This window comes from Polyodon spathula, chromosome 29, assembly GCF_017654505.1.
Source record: "Polyodon spathula isolate WHYD16114869_AA chromosome 29, ASM1765450v1, whole genome shotgun sequence".
Classification (NCBI taxonomy): Eukaryota; Metazoa; Chordata; class Actinopteri; order Acipenseriformes; family Polyodontidae; genus Polyodon; species Polyodon spathula.
The window spans coordinates 6,116,938-6,138,986 of NC_054562.1; the positions used below are offsets into that span (position 1 = coordinate 6,116,938).

The following is a 22,049-nucleotide window of genomic DNA, read 5'->3' on the forward strand; positions in this document are numbered from 1 at the left end:
ACACCATCTGCATCATGGGAAATGTAGTTTATGCCAGGGTTATATTTTCATAAGGGTTGTGTTAAAATCGTAACATGGTTCAATTAAGCACCCACCCAGATTTGTTTACTGACAATTCGTTTAGCTTGAATCTGAACAAATTCTATACCGAACGGGTGATTTATGGTAACCCGCGTACGTTTTTAACATCTGAACTACAACTCCCAGACTGCATCGCTTTGTCACTTGAACACCACCCCTCGTGACATGGTGACGCATGTATCTCTTCCCGGATACAGGAAATACGGGCAGAAGTAGGGGCTGGTGTTTGTGTTTGTTTTTGGTACATTGTAAAGAATGGTCGAACATTTCTTCCTGTACATTTTATCCGATCATAAAGCGATTTAAGGGAATACAGAAACGAACCGTATTTGTATTGTTTTATATGGATTTACTGAATTGCCGGTGAATATCTCTAAAACTTTGGCTTGTGTGCGGCAGGCCGATCACCGTTTTTATGCACTGCATTGTTCTTATTTATATAATATAATATTTCTTACGTGTAAAATATATTTACTCCGTCATAGTAGTTTAATATGAGCTTGAATTAAGACATTTAGCGAAGAAGCAATCCGAATAAGTATTATACCGTGTAACTAATTGCTTTAATAATATTCTAACAAGGTTGTTATTTATAATGAGATATTTGAATACAATATTGTGTCTGCATTAGCTAAGAGATTGGGCTGGAGGTTACCTCTGCATTCTACTTGTTTTTATGTATTTATTAAAAAGGGGTTATATGTAATTAGATTAGAAGAATCTCACCGACATTAAACAAAGCATCTGTTCTCGCTAATTCGGTGCAGCGTATTTGTAGGTACTGTGTATTTGACGAGTAGGCTAACATGTATGCGCCACCGGGATCTGGACTGCAAGGAAGCCGGCGAAGGAGGGGGCCGGGTGGAAGCGCACTCCCAAAGCAGCCGGAGAGGAGCCTGGCGTCGGCGCTGCCCGGTGCCCTCTCCATCACTGCGCTGTGTACGGCGCTGGCAGAGCCTGCTTGGCTGCGTGTTCACGGGGGAACATGTCCTCGACAGGAGTTGGGGGTAGCTGATGTCCTGGGATACGTGGACACCAAACTGCTTGAAGGTACAATAATGCAGTTTGAAAATGCGCCCCGTGCTTCGGATGAGAAGTAAAACCGAGGTCCCAAGTCACATTGAATAAAAGCGTCTGCTAAATGAAAACTTAATAATACGTGGGATGTGGAAAGTCAGATTACTATTGTATCACATTGTTATATTAAATACCACTGTTTTATTAAAGAACGGAATTACTTAGTTTGGTATTAAAAGTTATCCTCAACGTTAAGAAAGTGACCTTGATTTGTAATAGCTACACCACATAAACTGGCAGGTTTTATTCATTTTTTAATTTTTTTAAACAGTTGGGTTTAACGCTAAAACTAGAAACCACTAGCTTTGGATATGCCATTTGAAAAATAGTTTAGTGATGAGTATTACACATCGCAACCTTAAACTGGTTTGGGGTATGGAACAAACAGTCTGCATTCATAGGCTTAAAAAAAAAAAAAAAAAAGAAGGTATCTGGTTACACACCAAAAAAATACATACAAGGGTCTACAGAAAGTTTGGAGAAGAGTTAAAGACATGTCTAGTGTTAAAGAAGCACGGGATCTGTTCAGAGTGCTATGAGGACGCTCACAATACAATAGAGAGGTCACTGATTGAATAGATGTTGACTGGTCAGTTTTACAAGTCTCATCAGGTCAGGTCTGAGAAATGCTGGCAGAACTGTCCTCTGTTGTTGATTTAATAGAGGGCACCTCGGCCACAAACATCAGAATTCACCACAAAATGAAAAAAAAAAATCACTTTCCAAAAGAGAACCCTGTTTTGTGTGTCTGCAGATTACTGTATGAATCCTCAAATGATCCTCCTGCTTCGTGTGATTGCTGCCTTCTGTTTCCTGGGCATCCTGTGCAGTCTCTGTGCCTTTCTGTTGGACGTCTTTGGGCCAAAACACCCGGCCCTCAAAATCACCCGCCGGTATGCCTTTGCCCACATCCTGACAGGTAGGCAGTCCTGCTTCCACAGGGGTAATTCCACAATGGCACACAGACTACACCACTCCTGATACCTGGCATGCTGTGGCATTTTGATTTACTTGAAGCATATCAGTAAAATAAAGCATTGGCAAAACTTATGTCTTTATTTTAATGTACATTTTAATTAATGCTCTGCAATTGTGGGGCCACAAAAGCTAAATATTCTACAGTAGTTTCCTAAGAAACATGTTGGCTTAGGGAACAACCTTGTGGTGAAACAGAATTTACTCATTGTACATGATCATTATACAAACTTTGATTACAATAACACCTTTTTGGCACGGGTAGCGATTTTTTACTGACCGATTAAAAACTGATACAGCACTGTTTTGCAATCTGATAACTCATCGTCAAACTCAAAATCAAATGCTTTAGTCAGTCATTTCAGAACTGACTGTGAGTAATCTAGAACTGCTGCTGCATTTAACATGTGTAGAGGTGCTGTGCTAATAACTATTGTTAAAATGAATTCTCAAATTCATAATTACTGTTAGAGCCGCTGCTTTGTTAATTTAATTTGTCAGTTTGTTTATTGTTATAGTTTAACATTTGCTCGCCTATTTCCTTTCTCTTATTCTGTTAATTTCATATGTTGATACATGTGCATGCCATAAGTAGCAAGTGCATTTGTATATTGATTCATATCATGATTGGCCTTGGCATACTGTGTAAGGTGGTCAGCTCAGTTTAGAGAGCACTTCGCTTGCTTCCTGAGTGGTGTTCTCTTAGCCAGGGAATACTGTGTCATTAACAGACACCGATACAGGAAATTCTCATGTACAGAAAGTACTGCAAGTCACTTCACTAAAAACCGAGTCTTCCTCACCCGCATTTGTTGCACAGAAAAAGCTCTTGGTGTAATTTAGACCGAAGCTTTATTGCAGAATGTATATGTTCTGTTCGTTTTTAGCGTTACAATGGTATAAAATTAGTATTAACTTATGCTGGGTTTAGCTAGCAAATCATTCAGACCCAATAACTAACAAACAAGCAACAACACAGCAGTGCTGCTGGTGTTAAAAATATCACTTTTAGGGTTAACTATTTGCATACACAAACTGTACCCAGCAATAATGAGACACAATTACTTTACGGAAATTATTATAAAAAAAAAAATATATATAATATATATATATATCTATATATATATATATATTATCTCCCCGAAGGATCGCATGAAATATAGTCCATTGGTATGGAAGGACACATGACTCAATAACTGTGTCCAATTCATTTAGTAGAGCTGAGGGTGAAAAATTGCATTAGTGCCCATATTCTCATCACACCAGTGCCAAATGATCTATTTTCTTTCAGAGAAGAGGCTTTTGGCTGAGACTGACTTTCAGCAGGGAGTGGCAGTTCTTATTGCAGAATAAAAGCTGGGATGTCATGCACAATTGCCTGTACCATTTTTTGTCCATTCCTTGCACAAACACTAGTAAACATAAGCAGGCAGTAGACGAGATGATTACTAGTTGCATTCCCACAGCTACGCTACCTCCAGTGCAGGAAATAAACTGGAAAAATGCAATTTTTCCTGCTTAACAATACTGTGTGTATATCTGTATATCTCACTGATCTAATACTGCTGTTTTGTCTCCTGTGATAGTTCTGCAGTGTGCCACAGTGATTGGGTTCTGTTACTGGGCCTCCGAGTTGATCCTGTCCCTCCAGCAGCAGCATAGGATGTACCACGGCTCTCTCATCTACGTCACCTTCGCCGTTAGCTTCTACCTGGTCGCGGGGGCTGGCGGAGCCTCCATCCTGGCCACGGCTGCCAACCTGCTGCGGCACTACCCCACCGAGGAGGAGGAGCAGGCTCTGGAACTGCTTTCTGAGATGGAGGAGAGCAGCGAGACCTACCCCGGGGACTACGACCTAGCCAACCAGTTCCAGCCGCCCCCCGCCTACACCCCCTAACTGCACCGGCATGCCGAGGACACTGCGCACTCACAACACAAGGACAGTCGCCACATGACCGACGGACATCCAACTGCATATCCTGGCCTATTGATAGTGATGTATCAGTAAAACCATTTATTTTAGTGGTTCTCAGCTTTGGTCTCCCCTGATGCTGGATTCACACTAAACTAAACCCCTGTTGGGAATGACATGCATTGCATCCCATTTTTGCTCCAATTGAGGCCTAAAAGAAGCATTTTTATTAGCTTGGTAGATGGCTTGTTTCCACAAGATTATCTAAATCTGCCTGTCAGTACTGCATTTCCTTGTTCACTGCAGAGGCAAGCAATTCAGAACATGAACATTGGTCCCCAGGTCTTTTGAGCTACTGAAATAAATCTATAAAATAATTATTGAACTACTTTTTTATTGCTATTATGTATCTAGGAAATTTGCCAAAATGACTCTCCCCAAAAGTACGTAACGATCTTGCCTTTGGTTACGTTGACAAGTATATGTCAGTATTATGAAAAATATCTCAATTGGAGAGTGAAACTGGTTTGAGATCTTCGTTTCCACATGTTGTAGAATGCTATTTTGATTGCTGAAGTTTACTATTGAAAATGAGTTAATGTACTACAGCAATTACTGTAGCAAAATACTTATCCCCTTTAAATACTTAAGAACATGTTTTCATAGAGCTAATGTGTTTTTTTTTTTTTTTTTTTTTTTTATACCAGATTCACTTGTAGAATTTCCCAGGTTTAAACAAGTGGCACCCATACACTGTTGCAGTGCTGTGCAGTTTTTCAATCCCCTTTCTGTTGCCATGACACCTCTAGGTGACACCCTTCAATGTGGGTGCACTAAACACTCAAGACTGTGATTCACCAGTGCCACTCTGCTCTAAGAGCACAAATTGCACTGGGAACTAGTGAACAGGGCCTGGGATTTCATTGCTCAGCATTGCTACTGTAGATTCCCTGGTGGGATTGAACTTTCTGTTCTGATTTCCAAACAGTATTCATTCTCTAGTCTCTCTGCATCTGGGCAGCAGTAAAGGGGGAACAAATCTGAGAAAAGGCCCAATATTACAAAATTGTTTTGTGAAACCAGCCAGTAGTCCTAAAGTCTACTATAACTATACATTGTAACAATATAAATATTATCTATAAAGGATACATATAATTTAATGATACTTGGTGAGCATTCATAAATACCCTCATAACCTCGTCCCTCTGTCCCAAAATGCTGCTTAAAGTCTGCAGTCCTTGGGATGGACAGCGAAGGGCCACCTTTGTACTTCCTGTACAGATTGCTGCCTAGTGCACAGCAAATTAGTCCAAGCTCTGTCCACATTCCCAACACCTTAATGAGGTGAGGCTGCTTCTTTTGAGCTCTACCATGGGATGTTAACACTTAGCAGGACATATCATCAGTCAGGCTGAGTTGCCATGTAAATTGTTTTTTTCATAAGGTGAAACATGGTGTTGCAGTAGAGGCTCTGTGTGCTTGTGGGGCATTCAGTAGGCATTACTGCAGACTAAGGGACTGAGCTGTTAACTTTGGGTTAAGACTTCACCAGCTTTTTTTTGGGCAATCTATCCGCAGAGCACTAGCTGTACTTTAAATTGTCCGAACAAATACATGGATTTGTTTATTATCAGTTTGCTACTGCTGTTCAAAATCCCTTTGTTGTACCCTCATCACTTTCCACAGCACAAGCTCTCTGTTTTATAGTACTGTATTTCCCATGCATGCTTTCAGCTAGCGAAATCTGTAATCATCGCTTTTTAATTTAAAGAATGTGATCTGATTTGTATGTTCTTTATTATTATGATTGTTGGTGTTAATGCAAGTGTAAATTGTGAGATATAACTTGATTCTTGGGCATAGTCATATCTGTACAGACTAAATGTCACTTTGTTTTTTCTTACGTTTTTTGTTTTCACTGGTGAAGAATAAAAAGTAATAAATTGCAGGAATAAATATTCTCTCTTTTAGATTTTTTTTTTTTTTTTGTATGATATAGCCCAGTACAGTCAAACCCACTTTCTGTAATCTCACTTAATATCACTCCTGTTAATGACACCCTCTGCTTATTCGCACCACACTGAAGTGGCCCAAACAGAATACTCTTTTAATAACCGCTTTTCAACCCCTCTGGGTAGTGTTGAACTGTTCCGACAAATAAAGTAACTGTAGCATACAGAACACTGCAATGTGTGTGCTTACTGTGTATGGAATAAACATATTAATGAACTCTACTGTAATCAATGCAATACCTGCAATAATTTTTGCGTTTTAATGTTGGTGGACCAATAGTCAACTCTGCTTCCATTTTATTGCTCAGTGTTTCAAATCTTTCAGCACTGGGGTCCACAAAGTGTACTGACCACTGACAAAGTCGAGGGCCAATTCCTAAATGAAATATAAAATGACATTAAAATCAGCGATCAAGAGCACACGGTGGTAGAATGTGCTGGCTTTACCAAGAAATCACTATGAAATATTGGAGATTGTGTCAGTTTCTCTCGCGTCTAAATTTGCAGAGATCATGGCTTTGAGGTCCACTGTCTTAGCATAACAACATTCCCTTGTATTTTGTGTAGACCATTTAGTTTCACAGGCTTCCTTTCTTTTTTGTTTATACTGATCAAGCTTCTTTATCCTGTCAGTACACCATAGATACGGTAGAAGTTCCATCATGAGGTGGTGTTTTAATATTGCCTGCAGATGTTTTAAATGTTTCACAGCAACCTTACAGACGACAGAGCCCAGAGGGTCAATTGATATTGCAATACAACCTTGCTGTAACGCTTTTCATTATAATGAACCTTCGGCTTAACGAACCTGGCCCCAAATAAAAATTATTTATTATTATTATTATTTTTTTTTTTTTTTTTAAAGAAAATATAAACATGTGTACCTATGCCCCCGAAACAAAACAAAAACAAGCAAAACTGGAAACTACATTGATCGTTTGAAAAAAAGATGCAGGCATATCTCTATAGGGTGTAGGTTATCAAAAAACACAAGCCAAAAGGGCTTTTTTTTGTTTTTTTTTGCTTGCTCAGCAGCCATGCGGCGAAACAAAATTGATTCAAGAAAAAAAAAAAAAAAAAAAAAAAAACTTATAAACTTTTCAACTTGTCAAACTTTTCATGTCGGGTTGATTTGGAATAAAAACTCAGTTGGGACTCTTGCATGTTAGATTAAGATTTGGTGCACTTCGAAACGATTCATGTCAGATTGATTTTGAATAAAAGGTCAGCTTCAATTCAGGATTTTTGGTTTTTGTACTGCGTTTTAATTCTTTAACGAATTAGATAAAGACAGAATACTGCATACATGAAACAAACTGGTACGTGTAATTCTACTTGAATTCACAATCTCATCTCATTAACTTACTCCAACAGTTTATCGTTCATTTTGATTGTCCTTTCGCTATACCAAACCCTTCCATATAACGAACAAAAGGCTTGGACCCCAACAGGTTCGTTATAGTGAGTAGTGCCTACATAGGGGCTGGGTGCAATCAGTTCCTGACACACACGGTGCCCGGTAAATCATTTCCAACTGGTTAATATACTAGCAAGTACTGGCAAAATCAGTTCACTTTTATACGGTGCAAAACTTTTCCACGTTTTGATTTGTTTCTGAACTTTGCAATACCTGCACGATGCCTGCATTAATAGTCGCAGCGACAATAACAACCATTTTGCTGCAGACTTTCAACAAGTCTGACGCAAACAAGTTTGGCTGCTACTTAAACACTTGTAAAAAAACACCCACAAAAATGCTAAACATAAAAAGATCAGTCCTCATAATGTCAGGATTATTGCCCACATTGTAACACAGCAATAACGGATCTATACTGTGGTAGGGAACAGAAAAGACAGAGGACTTGTTCATTTTTTTTTTTAAAACCTATCATCGCTCTTCCTGCAGTGATTTAGAGGACAGATCTCAAACCAGCCATTTTTAAAAATCGTGCCCGTTCAAGTGAGCGGAGGTGATCACACCACAGTGATAACGATCATTGTAAACGGTAACGATAAATATCGTTTCGATCGCTTTCAGAGATTTTTTGTTCATGCTACAACGATAACGATAAATGTTCCTGGCCAATCAGGTCTCTATTAAATGTGACATCATCACCTGCCTGGTATTATTTTATATATTATTTTAAACACAATAAAGAATAAATATAGGCATTGCAGTGATTTACAACAGAGAAGACTGACCTCTACTGTTCCACTACAGAACATCACATCAGGAATCTTTTTTTTTTTTTAAATCGTTATAAATTGTTTGATAAACAGCCATTAATGTACGTGATTTATGATCCTATATGCTCCTTTAAGACATGTCAGTCTGCATATTGTAGTTGTTTTTTGCTTTAAATAATAATAGTAATCATTAGTATAATTGTATATGTCATGTATGGTGTTTCGTCATATTAAGTACGTTTTAATCAGCAATACGTACCATGTTCTTTTTTTATGTTTTACTTAAATGGGAAGTGATTGTACCCAAGGTGACCGTGCATACTTCCATGAGGCAATACCCACGGTGTGATTTTCAGCACTTGACTATACCAGCGTGCATGTGAAATTCCCCTAACTCCTCCCTACTCTGTAGAATTCTCTGTACCCACACGCATCTTGCCTGTCCCCTCTGCCTTCTGTTGATCTAATACAGGGGTTTTCAACCTCTTCTTTTTTTTGAAATGGTACCCCTTCTGTCGGGAGGTTTCAGCTAAAGTACCCTTTACAATTTTCGATCACAGAGTGGTACCACAGTTGCAATAAAAGGCAGAATAATCTGGTTAACACATTGCTTTTTTCCCCTCGTTTTATTTAAATATAATTTTACACAAGTGTGGGACTGACAGATTGCTGAGACAGAAACCCAAACAGTAGGCTTCATTCTTAAAACTTAATTATGATATTTTTGGATGCAAAGAATAAAAAGGCAGTATTTAGGCGGTATATTGGGCAAAGTCATTATAAATAATACAAAATAGTCTGCACTGTAAATGTTCACGTTACTATTTACTTACCAACACAGCATAGTTGTGTGCCGTTATAAAATGTACAGTATCAAAAACATTAACCTCAAGATCAAACTATAATTAATTACTAACAGTAGTACACTTTTTATGTATTAAAGCCAGCATAAAAATGATCCAAAGGGACTCTATAACTTTCTGTCACTTTGAGACACTGTGCTTCTCTGGTATGACAAGTTGAAAACAACAAAGATCATGAGCAACACAGACGTCTCTCCAGTCACAATATCCTGACGCCTGCTTCACCTATTTATCAGAGTGGAAATTCACGCAATCAATCACACATGCGTACAGGTGCAAAATGTGGGCGTGATAGATTCTGTGTTTTTTAATTAACGGTTAACTTTTGAGCTGCTAAAAGAAAAAAAGAATATGTAATACCGTTAAAAAAAAAAAAAAATTCAAGATCATTATTTTTTCTTTCATTTTAATTTGTGCGTTTCTGAGTCGTCCTGCGTACCCGCTATGACTCTTAGAAGTACCCGCAGGGGTACTTGTACCCCTGATATAATACAACAGGAGTGTTTCTTAATGCTTCTCATCAACTGTCCCTCGTCATGCTGAAAATAAGTGGGCGTGTACTAAATAGTTGTTCTGGTGTGCCCGCTCCATAAACTATTTATGGTTATAGTTATCGTTCCAGCTGTGACCGGGGCTTAAGTGGTAAAAGTTGTCAGGATGTGAACAATGAAACAGTTGGAGCAACACATGGGGGCGTAAAACGTTGTATTTTTCAGAACACGCTCTTAAAGTTGGCGTCGCCATGTTTCCACCAGATTAGTAAAACCCTTAAAACGTTTGGACGGAACAGACGAGGTGTAAAATAAATTCTGTAAGGGATACTGTTTAGACACGCATATCTCTACATGAATAATATTGTTTAACTGTCCCTTTCTCCCTGACTCCAGTTGGACACAGAGTACAGGAAAGAATGGGATTCCCTGGTGATAAAACTGGAAGTGTTTGAGAGGGACGAGGTGTCGGGATCAGAGATTATTCACTGGGTCACACACTTTCCAGTAAGCTGTTTTGTTTTTGCTGCATGCAAATAAAACAAATCTTTTAAAAGCATACAAAACTGCTTTAGGATATGTTGCATTCTTTTACGAGTAAGATTATTACACCTGTTAAAGATGCCATTAGAGTCCCCTTCTGTCCTCAGACATTTTACACACTTGTCAGTTTGTTAGAATACATGGCTGAGCAAAACATTTCTGTGCGTTCTAGGGGAGAGGAGAAGGCGCCCCCTCCCTTTTTTAAAAATATCTCTTCTGCTTTAGCAGAGCTTGAAGGCGTCTTTTATAACCTTAACCTGCTTGCTGCAGTAGTTCATACCCTTGGGCATCAAAAAGGAACTGTGCTCTCTGATAAAGCTGGGTGTTAATTTAAGTGATTATTTTTGCGTAAATACGATTCAGAGACACTTTAACCAGCTGAGTTATTGAGGTTTTAACAGATACAAAAAATGGGTACCCAACTATGTTTATATCAATCATGTAATATTCTCTGTCAATCATTTTGTAAACATTCTGTGGTGGTTTTCATCTCAACTTAAAAACATACAGCTGGAAATGATCAATGTATAGTTTATGAACATCTGTAATTGTTAAACCAGAAACTGTTTATTTGGTAATTCTGCATCAGTGCAACACTGGTCAATTATGGGTTTCTAGAGTAAAACCTAATTAAAGTAACAGGACTGTAGGAAACAATGCTATTACAAGTCTGTTGTGTGTTTCTTGCAGTACCCCATGTACTCCCGTGATTATGTGTAGGTCAGGCGGTATAACGTGGATGTGGAGAACAACTTCATGGTGTTGGTGTCCAGGTGAGAGGTTTCTGAAGTCGTGACAACTCACTAGCGTCGCTGTGCGCGCCACGGCAAAATGTGCTTGTGCTGCTTTTATCTCTGCGTGGTAATTCTCGCTTAATGTGCAGTATAAAATAAGGTTCAAATGCAACCCTCATAATTTAAAATTCTCAAAGTATTTGGAGTTTTCAGATTTTGCTTTGCTTTTAGGGCCAGGTGGAGCACGTTTGTTTTGCCCGTTTGCTTTTCGGTTGTTTTTTTGATTCTCTTTATTCCGTTTTCTAACCAACAGGGCAGTAGAGCATCCGGCTGCCCCCGAGTCCCCAGACTTTGTGCGGGTGAGGTCCTACCAGTCCAAGATGGTTATCAACCCCCACAAGTCTTTTGATGAGGTGAGTTCCATATGAAGTGTACAAAGAGTTGTATCTTTCTATCTAGTACCCTTGATGCTGTTGCTTCAGCTAAGATTCAGAATGTTTCTCTAAAACAACTCGCCATGTTTTATTGACCGCACTCAAACCTACACGGGAGGGTCGAGAATCAGAGTGTAAATGGACAGGTACCAAGCTACCTGTGCATGATCTTATACGGAAAGACCGTCAAGTAAAGTGTAGAGAGGCTTTGGTAGCAGCCAGATCAACATGCTACTCAAACATAATTGAAACTAACAAGATAATCCTAAATAGATTTTTTTTTTTCTATTTTGAATAACCTAGTTACCTCCACGTAATCCTTCTGCTGCCACAGTCTCTCGCAATGGCTTCATTGACTATTCCCATACTAAAATTATAATCATCAGAAGTCAGATTTCACAGATATTTTTGGTGTTGAAAGACTTCACCCCAGTAGACCCTACCAGACCTGTTTTGGTTATTATTTATTCCTTCTCTCTGGTGACAGACAGAGCCTTTGAACTCTGTTTCACTCAAATCGCTTTCACTTTGCATAATACTAGGAAAACCTTGGTTGCTTTTATAATTCTACATTTTAGGATGTTTCTTTTACTGTTGTAAATAGTTGTAGTGTTTGAAGTTCTTTTGTTTGTGTTCACCAATTATAATAAAATAAGTATTTGGATTGAAATCGATACCTTGTATTCTTGTCTGCTTCCTCCTTACACCTAACGTCAGACCCTGGGCCATCACCACAATACTGACAGCTGTATTTATTATTTAAAGCCTTAGTACAGAGTTTGTTCAACGTGACTGTCAATACTGCTTTGACATGCATGCATGCCTCTCTTACCTGCCTGTATTAAGTGAGTCTCTGTTGTTTGCAGAATGGATTTGACTACTTGTTGACCTACAGTGATGACCCTCAGACGGTGTTTCCTCGCTACTGTTTGAGCTGGATGGTGTCTAGCGGTAAAGTCCTCAAAATTACATATTACGTTTTTACAGTTTATTTCAAAATCAGATAGTCAGCTCAACTATCTAGTTTTGCAAATGTGAGCGTCCCAGTGTCTAAGTCTGGAGCAGTCCTTAATTTGTGTGTGGGTCAATATTAAATAACCCTTAATTATGTTAATGTTCCCATTATATTAAGCCCTTGCATAGTCACGAGACTGGCACGTTAGCTGTACTCTGTTATTGCAGTGCCTGCTGATTTACATTGGAGAGCTGGCTTCTTGTTTTACACGATGAGTCCCAGTCCTGCCCATTACAATGAGAAGAGCAGCTTGGAGTTCCCTTCTCAGTGTGTGTATTGTCTGGGTGTAGATGTATATGTAAAGAATTACCAGTACAGGAGTATTCGTTCTGTCACACTTGTCACAGTAACACACAAACATCCGCTTTTAATCCCTTACAGCATATCATTTCTTTGGCATAGCAATCCCCTGGTACAGAGTTGCTTATGTGCGCAGTAAAACAAAATGTGTGTGGTACCTGTCTAGAACAAAATGAGAGGGGAGACTTTGTTATTAAATATGTCCACCAGGGGGCGGTTTGGTATTGGAGTGGATTGGGAGGTACTAATTAACATTTAACTGAGTATGTCTGGTATATACATTGGTTATTTCTTTTTCAGGAATGCCAGACTTTTTGGAAAAACTGCACGCTGCAACTGTCATGGCTAAAAACATGGAGATGGAAGTAAGAGACTACATCTCGATAAAACCAGTGGAGAACAAGCCCACGTCTAGCCAGGAGCGCGTGCCTGAGAGCGATCGCAACGTCCAGCAGCAGATGGAATACGCATAGCACTGTGGAGCCACAGACAAATAATATTGCAACCAAAACGTTCAAACACCGCTCTTGCTGGAGCACACAGATGTATTTTTTTTTGCACCAGGGCGATTCGGCTGCAGTTGCTATGGCAGCAGAGACTTCTAAACAAGGCCAGGCGTCGAGATGATCGCTGACGTTTCACTGCAGTGGAGCAGAACTGAGCTCTGGTTATCCTCCAGCTGTGAGAGAATCCCCTGCGTCATTTAAACATGTCCAAGTGTGAGGGAGCGCTTTTCTGATGACTAGCACTTCAACCGCAGGGCTCTCAAACATCACCAATACTCCAATAAAACAATTCAAATAAATAAGTTTTTCCCCTTTTTAAAACAAAAAAATCCATCCAAGTTTTCTAAGTGCTGCCCAGTGACTTTTTGCCAGCTGCTCATGCTTCAAAAAAATTACAAAACTGCTTGCTTCAGACTCTGAACTGTTTTTTTTTTTTTTTATAAAAGCATGGCAGCCCTGGTTAGGTTTGGATTGCTTCTACCTTGTGATTTTTGGACAGCACAGGTAACAGTCTGCCTGCCACTGTTATTACTGGAGCTCTTAATACTGATCCATATCGCAGTCGTTGCATCTCCTCGGATGAGGCAGATTGATGTGACGGCTAACAAGCTAACCTGCCTAGTGTTGGAAACTAAATTAGTTGTGAATAGAACTAGAAATGTTTAATGGCTGTGTGCTGTATTGGATTTGTAGCCCAGCACAGCTTCTGGGGTCAGTCAGTTTAATTCAGGTCTACGCCGATACTGTGTTTCTGGTTTTTGTTTTTTTGCAGTGCGTATTAACAAAAGCAGAACATTTTGTTACTGACTTTTTTTCTATGAAATAAATAGAAAAGCAAATGGCAACGAAAAAGCATGTTTTTCTGCAAACCGTTCATCAATGAATTGCAAATGTGTTTAGATTTATTAAGCGATTTTTGAAGGCTTTGTAGCTGAAGGAGCTGTGTCATTTAAACTCCTTGGCTGGAATGAAAACATTGCAAGGGTAACAGTTTCACGTGCTTGTCCTAACACCATTTGAAAGCCACTAATTAAATATATTATTCCTAAGGTAACAAAGCTTTTTACTTTTAGATGCTGTACAATGTCTATTTGGTGTTGTGACTGTGCAACAATAGCCTATAAAGATTGTGGGGCAGCCAACAGTACATGCATGTGTGTTTGAAGAACAAGGTTTAACATTTTACCCCAAAAGACTGGCACGGTAATACTTTCGGGTCAAGGGCACATATTGCATAGTAATTCAAGTACCAACTTCAGCAATTACAAGTACATCTATTTACATTGTTTGGTAACTATTTAATAACTGGTCTTGCCATAGTAAGCCATAGCCGTAATACTGTTAAGTTACCCTGTAGGGGCACATACACTTCTATGAAATTACTGAATTAAACCACATTGTATGTTTTTGTTTTCCTATTAAGGGATAATTAGAACATATCAATTCACTTTTTAAAGCACTGTATAACAATTACAGCAATTACTGTACTGAGGTATACCCTAAAATAAGTCTATGGATGCCACAATTACATAAAATTACCAATTCAATAGTGTGCTGTGACTGAAAGTGTTCCCAAGCGTGTGATCTCCGAGTGTGGGCGAAGTTAATGTGTTCATGACACTGCATTATAGCCGTTTTGTCTGTGTCCTGATAACATTTGTTGTAGCTGATCGGCATGCAGTGTCTGCTTCAGTGAAATGTAAAAGCAGTGTTGGAGACTGTATCATCACAATGTGTTGGCTAATTAAAGTCTGGTGGCGTATGTGTAAATCAAACTGACGTGAAAGTTGCTTGTTTTTTTTAAGCTTCTCTTTCTCCCTTGATGATTCTTCAGACCCCTGGGCGTTGTCACCTTGGTCCAGCCAGAGGTACAAACCTGGAGTGCCACATCTTGTTCCAGAGCTGTCACGGCAGATCTTGAGCTGCACAATGGGGTTGTCTGTTGTAAAGTAGTATTTGTTCTCGTGTCCATTTCCTATCTAAACATGAGGCATCTCCTGCCCCCACCCTAGCTGACTCCAGGGGTATTTTCCTTCTTGCTGTGTTGGAAGCCTTAAGCGGGTGTCTCTAATAGAAATAAATAGAGCCCTTGACATGAACATGGACAAACCGATCAGTCATAATGCTCTAGCAGTTCAATCTGAAATATGAATGCTTCAATTTTATAATAAGTCAACAAGGTTACCTGAGTAGCTGATGTAATCCACAGCGCCCGCTTCTGGTCGTACCTGAAACAGGGTTCTTCAATCTGTGTTTGTGTCTGAGGTTCTTATGAAAAATTGGAGACTGAGGGTGCAGAGGAAGTTCTACTGCCAGCATGCAGCGGTCCCTTTTAATATCAGGCAACTGATTTCATTAGTGTGACCAGAGTGGCGTTTGCTGATGAAATGCAAGCCGTTTAGAAATTAACCATTTTTCAGTCAGATTTCTGGGCCTGTTCTATTCTACCCATTGTTCACTTTCTCTCCCTCTTCCCACAACAGTGCTTTTGAAATCTGTTCCATTTCAAAAACCCTTTATTTTTTTCATTTCGTCTTTTGCGATGGCATTTTCCCAGTAGTGTCCACTCAGGACTGCAAGACGCTCCGATTCCATTAACAAATAGAAAATGAATTAAAAGGAACAGATGTTGGCGGACAAAAGAGGAAGGAGATAAATGAATTTGTTCTGCCCGAGTGTATTTATTTTGTAAATAATATTCTTAAATGTGTGTGAGCTGAATTTGAAATCGGGTACCAGCCGACTCATTTGTGTACTGCAACTAGAGCGGGTTTAGATTTAGTTGAAAGGGAACTACACAATATTAATATCGTCAAATCATGATGCAGACATCAGAAACTCATGCCTCCATTGTAGCTAACAATATAATTCCATAAGCTGACCTGCTGTGCATTTCTGTTTGTTAGGTAGGTCTCAAAAGTGGAGTCTTGAAAAACCAAACAAATACGATTTAAAATATATCTAGTACTACAGTTGATTAAAAAAATCTGTTTGCAAGCCATGCTTTCATATAGTGTTACACTGAAATGACCCAGGAAGTGCAAAGAATAAGGCATAAAAACAGAACTTTTATTTAACCTAAAAACTGCACGTTTGAGACCTATGCAGATAATGGAAGTGCAAAACACATGTGTTAGCTACAGGCAGTTTAGACAGGTAGGGCCAACAGAGTTGAAAGGGGGATGTAAATATCTGATGAGGAAATCATACATCTGCAGGCCACTGTTAGCCGAAATATTTCAGTTCACTTGTGTTAAAATACATTTTCACACTGCTGCTGTCCGCTTGCATTCCATTATGATGGCAGCATTGATTAGGGTTATAGATCAGCTCAGAATAGCTCCTTGGATTCCTTGGTTCTGAAGATATAGACTGCCTTGCAGTTTGGCTGAGCTAGCACACATTCTCACCCCCCCCCTCCCTCTCCCTCTTGTGCATCATAATGAATCTTGGCAAGGGATATAGTCCTGTTAAGAATGTTTTAACTAGTTCCTTTAAAACCTCGAGTCAGCTTAAAAAAACAAAAACAAAAAAAAAAAAACAGCCATTAGAGACGACTGCCACACCCAGGTCTTTGGCATGGTGAGCCTGTTGCAGTTCAATTCCCCCATTTGGTATTTGGATCTTGCATGTTTGTGACCAGCAGATAAGGGAATACAAAATGGGTGCTATTCGGGGTTAGTGAAACCAGCCTTTGCACTTCCTGATACTCATTCTTATTTTTTTAGTGAGTTTTTTTTTCTTTCTTGTTTCGTTTGCTTGACTACTAGTGAAAGACTGCTGTGTTCAGACAGGACGATGTCCGTGCTGCAGTAAGGTCCCTTCCGAAGGGAGATTGATGATTTTCTTGCTGAGTGCAATTGGCCCTGAGAGAGAGAGGGCATTTTCCCATCCACCCACAGAACAAAATATTGATTTTCTTTTTTATTCCGTGTTTGAACATTGATATTCCAGTTTGTCCTGTCGGTTCTGGGAGTCATTTCATTTTACAAGAGTTTTTAACCTCTGCCTGTCCTTTCAGCTCATCGCGGTCTACATTAAAAAAAAATGTGAGTTTTGGCCTGTTCAAAATATAATACATTTGTTGTGTAATCAAGCATATAAAAACTTAAAATACTTAAGAGGACCGTTAACCTATAAAGAGGGATTCATAAACAGCACCCCAAAGAAAACAATAACTTACAAAGTTTTTCTGTAATTGAGTTTGTGTTTGTAATAGCTTCTTTTGACCACTAGGGATGGTAGATTGACCGTATCCAGTGGATATACTGTATACAATATGCATGTTGCTATGTTCCTACTGTGTGTTTAGCTTAGTCAACCTTACATTCCATCTTTACAGGGCTGACCCTTTTTTTTGTAACTTGGCCCCTTTTGTCTTTACATGGCTGGTTCCCTTATTCTACCTTGGCTGTTTTCTATGGGTGAAATGTTTTTCAACAAATGCCAGCGATCATAAAGTGTTTGACGGAGAAAAGCCTTGCTCACGCTGTGGTGTATTTAAAAGGGCCAGACCGACACAAGACTTTGTTTTTTTTAGGAAACGTGGTGTGTGAGAGTGCGTACATGGTGTGAGCGTGCAGTAAATGTGCATAGTGGGGTTTGAGAGTAGTACATAAGGTTTGAGAAGGTGGTGCATGAGTTTTGAGAGGGCGGGACATGGTGTTTGACAGTGCGAATATGGCGTTTTGAGAGTACAGTAAATGGTACTTATTTGAACGTGTGGTTTATGGCATTCATTAGCTTTTGTATTGCTCCTTGGGCATCAAACTATAACTGAGGAGCAGCTCATCTTTATATATATATATATATATATATATATATAAAGATCCTGTTGCCAAAAAAGCCATTTACATATCTTTACAAATGCTAATACTAATACAATTTTCAATTGAAAAATAATAACTCGGAAAATGTAAAATAATTCAGTATGAAATCAAAACCATATTTGGTGGAGGTAGTTTTAATCAAAAAAAAAAGAAGCTGTCTCAATTAACCAGATGCAGTTTTACCGTATCTACCCTGACACATTTCGAGAATGAATTCAAATGTCCCATTTTTTTTACTTGCAGTGAACGTTGCTTTCGGAGAGACCTGTCCGCCTGATGAACGTTTCCTCTTCTGATCAGTCAGATTTATTGATTGTGATTGGGAGTGGGGGCCGTACTGTTTGAAATGCATGCAGCGTTCTCTTCACTCCCAAAGGGAGAGTCTCAGAGGCTAATAGAGGAGCTTGAGTGAGTGTCATTAACAAGATCCATATGGCTGTCTACTTACCAGTGTCCTACACAGCCACACACACGTTGGATCTTCCAGATGAGGACTGCATGCCAGAAAACCTCAGCCTGTTGTACAGTAAGACTGACTTCAAGTAGAATAATTAAGGTGTCCCAAACCAATCAGTTATATGAACATTTTAACAATTTCCCCAAACCTTCAAATATCAGAGCTATAAATGATTAGTTTTAAAGTCCATTTGATTCTATACGAGCTCGGATGGGACAAAAAGATATAGAAATGCATTTCTTACATTTCAATAAAAACTGGTCAACTTAACATAGCATGCAGTATGGCTAAGCCCTGCATTCTTCCAGAGTTGCTCATGGATGATACTGCACAAGGTTATTTTTTGTCTGCACTCATCATAGATGTCGTGTAGTAGTAGTACTCCTGTGGAGCTGCTTTCTTTGTTGCGGTGTACATGTGGATTCAGGATGCTAACAACTTATAACAATATACTGGCAATTCAAGAGCTCTAGTAAGAGATGGTTTGAAAGGGAAGTTTTTCAGCATACCACGATAAAAGCATGGCATATTAAGTATCGTAAAGCATATTAAAAACAGAGACAAATCTTACATATATTAAGCATGTTGAAAACTTTGTAAATGCACTAATATGGAACACACCTGTGTTGGCTTCCTGGCTGGTTTATAATGTAAAAGTCCCAGCAAAGGTTTACAGAAACTCAGTTAAATTTACTGCAGTACTAAATTCTGCTGACGACAACAGTCAGTCAACGCTAGGATTTCTCAGTGCAGGAAAGGCACTTTCACTTGATTGGCTTTTGTCTTGATGCAGCAGAAGCAGCTCACGAATTACCACTATTGGAGTAACTGAATTCCTACACACAGCAGCAGTGAGCTTCTACTGCACATTATGTCAATTGGTCATTTTGTTGTTTTCCCATGCCTTTCCCGTAGCTATACTATAGATCGACCATCGTTTTCCATGATTTGCCATGTTTTTAAATTTGCTTTACCATGCCTCTCTGGGCTTTACATTGCTTGCCTATGCTTTATCATGTGTTCACTATGCTTTATTACACTTTAATTTGCTTTCACAATGGCATGGTTTGAAATGCCATGGTTATAAATGGTTTCACTCATTTGTAGTGAGACTCACTAATTTCGTGATCTTTTCCGTCTTGATATAGGCAATCCTAAAAGAAAGGAAATGCCATGTTAATGGGCAGACACGATCAGTGCATAAAAATCCTATTTCATTTTATGAGGACCCTAAAAAAACAGTTTAGAAAACAATGTTGGATAGCATGAATAGTCACTTACTTTGGTGTACCATGGTAAAAACATGAGGACAGTAAAGCATGATAGCACTGATATGTTCAAGTACTGTAAATGTATGGTGTAAGAAAGTGAAAGCCACCTGGGCTTCCAGACCCCCTACACAGGGATTTAACTGAGCCAGCCGGGCCTCCAGATACCCTACACAGGAATTCAACTGAGCCACCCAGGCCTCCAGACTCCCCTATATGGGGTCTGCTGTATAGGGCAAGGCCCCGCCTGCCAAGCTCCCCTGCCTCCTGTAAATTATAGCAGCACTTTAACTAATGAAACAGTTTGAGTCAGGCACTAATAAAAATCCATTAAGTGGATAAAGCCATTTCCCCTAATTAAATTAAAGTGTTCCTGCCGTGGACCCACAGGAGCAATGTATTAATATTTATAAAGTGCGGACCCAACTGGCTCAACCCCCCAGGAAGAGTGCGTTCCCTCCAGGCAGCACTAGGAGGGTGAAAGGAGACATCCCAAGGCTTGCCTGCCTTCAGTCCAGACCATCACCAGCAGGGCATGGACGCACACAGCAGACAACCCGCTCTCCTGGCTCAGGAATCACCGATACCAGCCTCGGAAACCAGAGCTCCCCCCGGAAAGGACCGAGCGCATACCAGGGTTAAAATTCTATTTGTTTATTGTATTATTCTTATTTTTATTCTTGTTCTTCTTTTGTTAATCCAATGTCATACAATATATCTTAGACTTAGAGTTGGGTATTTTGGCTAAAGAAAATAAGGGCTTAATTTTATATGGTTTAATGATTTTTGGGTATAGCATACCTCAAATGTATATTTTAAGCCCTATTTACAGACTGCACAGTAAAAGGCTCAATAAACAGGACAGACTTTGTCTTGGAGCCGATACAGCTAGGGGAGACTTGTTAAAAGGCGTGGATGTTTTTTAAATGTATTTTATAATTTGAGAGGAAGTTGCTGCAACATGATTGCAGATGAAATTGTATGAAAATCGTTAGAGGCAAGAATGTCAAGTGGCGATAAACAGAAATATTGCACCAGCCTGAATCAGAGGTCACTACAAGTGGGTTTAAAATTAGAGACATTGGTTTAAAGTAAAGAGAAGGAAGCTTTGTGCTCAAAAGGGGTAGGGGGGATTCAAATACCTATAGTGTGATTTCTAATTGAATTCCACTTGGAATTATTCCTTATCAACTCTGCATTTATTCAGATGATATTGTTTAAAAAGAAAAGAATCCTGCAAGTACTGAGTTAGCTGCTCTCTGGCTGGAGACGACGCTCCTGAGAAAACACAACGGGTCATTGCGATGATCTGGGCGGTGACGGATCGGAACACCACAGTCCTTTAATAATCCTGCTAGTGTTTTATCAATCACTGTATTAATATCACTAAATACAATCATAGGATCAGGTAAAGCAGGTCTGTGAAGGGAAGGGAAGGGTTAGGGTTAGGATGGGCAGTATTTGTCCGCTTTTTAGATCATCAAACTAGTACAGCGTAAAAAAGAGATTACAAAAATAACATTTTTATCAAAACTTTCCACTTATTTATCAGTGTTACTAGTATTTACTTGTTTTTGGAGCGCAGTTAGATGAATGCTTGATAATATTCATGGTATTCCAAGCCTAATCTTCTTTACAGGTTTGTTGCGCAGAAACCAAACCCTGTTCCCTTTGCAGCAGCAACACTGAGGCAGCTCCCCACCTTGCCAGGCTCAAGGTCTTTACACCAAAGTGCACCATTTTATTAGTGAAGAGAGAAGCAGCACAACAAAGACATGCTTCTTAAATGTGCCTTTCGAGGTAGTGGCTTTGCAGCATTTTTTTTAATTTTCACAAGAAATGATGTTGGCGTCGGGAGACCTTGATAAACTCCTTGTGCCTAATATGTAAGGAAATGTTTTATTGTTCTAATGAGGCACAGTTTGTGAGATATGTTCTGTAAAATATATTGTCTAAGGTTATACAGTTTGAATATCATAAAAAAAATTACATCATTAAAATATTGATTTCCCACCTAGATTTTCAAAGTCTTAATAAAGACTTAAAAAGAAATGCATTTTCTTCAAGTAAGGCGACAAGTTTTTTTTTTTTTTTTTTTTGTAATATTTTGGAGCTGAGAAACATGTCGGCTTTGTTTGCTATTTATCAAGCACAGAGGCAGGTAAGTACACACTGGAAAAATGTATGTACGCTACGCTCAAGCAAATTTTATTGAGATATGTGTCAAAATACATGAATATACTTGACAGTTTATATTAACAAATGTGTATGTGTATATCAGTTTATATATTTTCATATACAAAATATAATAATGAAACATTAGGTGTTATCATACATGTACAGTAATACTGGGTCATATATCAAC

General features: G+C 39.1%; 2 protein-coding genes across 2 annotated transcripts; both read left to right on the forward strand.

The window, feature by feature from the left end:
• The first annotated feature begins 281 nt into the window (after window positions 1-281).
• LOC121302373 (transmembrane protein 127) lies at window positions 282-6,228 on the forward strand. Its single transcript, XM_041232303.1, has 3 exons — window positions 282-1,131; window positions 1,913-2,077; window positions 3,720-6,228. The coding sequence occupies exons 1-3, from the start codon at window positions 888-890 to the stop codon at window positions 4,028-4,030; spliced, it is 720 nt and encodes a 239-aa protein (XP_041088237.1). The 5' UTR covers window positions 282-887; the 3' UTR covers window positions 4,031-6,228.
• A 1,901-nt stretch (window positions 6,229-8,129) lies between these two features.
• Window positions 8,130-13,492, forward strand: LOC121302177 (stAR-related lipid transfer protein 7, mitochondrial-like). The gene is given in 6 exon segments (XM_041231995.1): window positions 8,130-8,180; window positions 9,995-10,105; window positions 10,832-10,914; window positions 11,189-11,288; window positions 12,176-12,260; window positions 12,925-13,492. Coding segments are annotated over 6 exon segments (603 nt in total). The 3' UTR covers window positions 13,098-13,492.
• Window positions 13,493-22,049: the final 8,557 nt, after the last annotated feature.

Bases quoted from the DNA above. Each gene is read 5' to 3' on its own strand.
- LOC121302373 (XM_041232303.1), top strand. From the start codon at position 888: ATGTATGCGCCACCGGGATCTGGACTGCAAGGAAGCCGGCGAAGGAGG. The intron at 1,132-1,912 runs GTACAATAATGC...GTGTGTCTGCAG, and splicing joins GGACACCAAACTGCTTGAAG to ATTACTGTATGAATCCTCAA. The intron at 2,078-3,719 runs GTAGGCAGTCCT...CTCCTGTGATAG, and splicing joins CTTTGCCCACATCCTGACAG to TTCTGCAGTGTGCCACAGTG.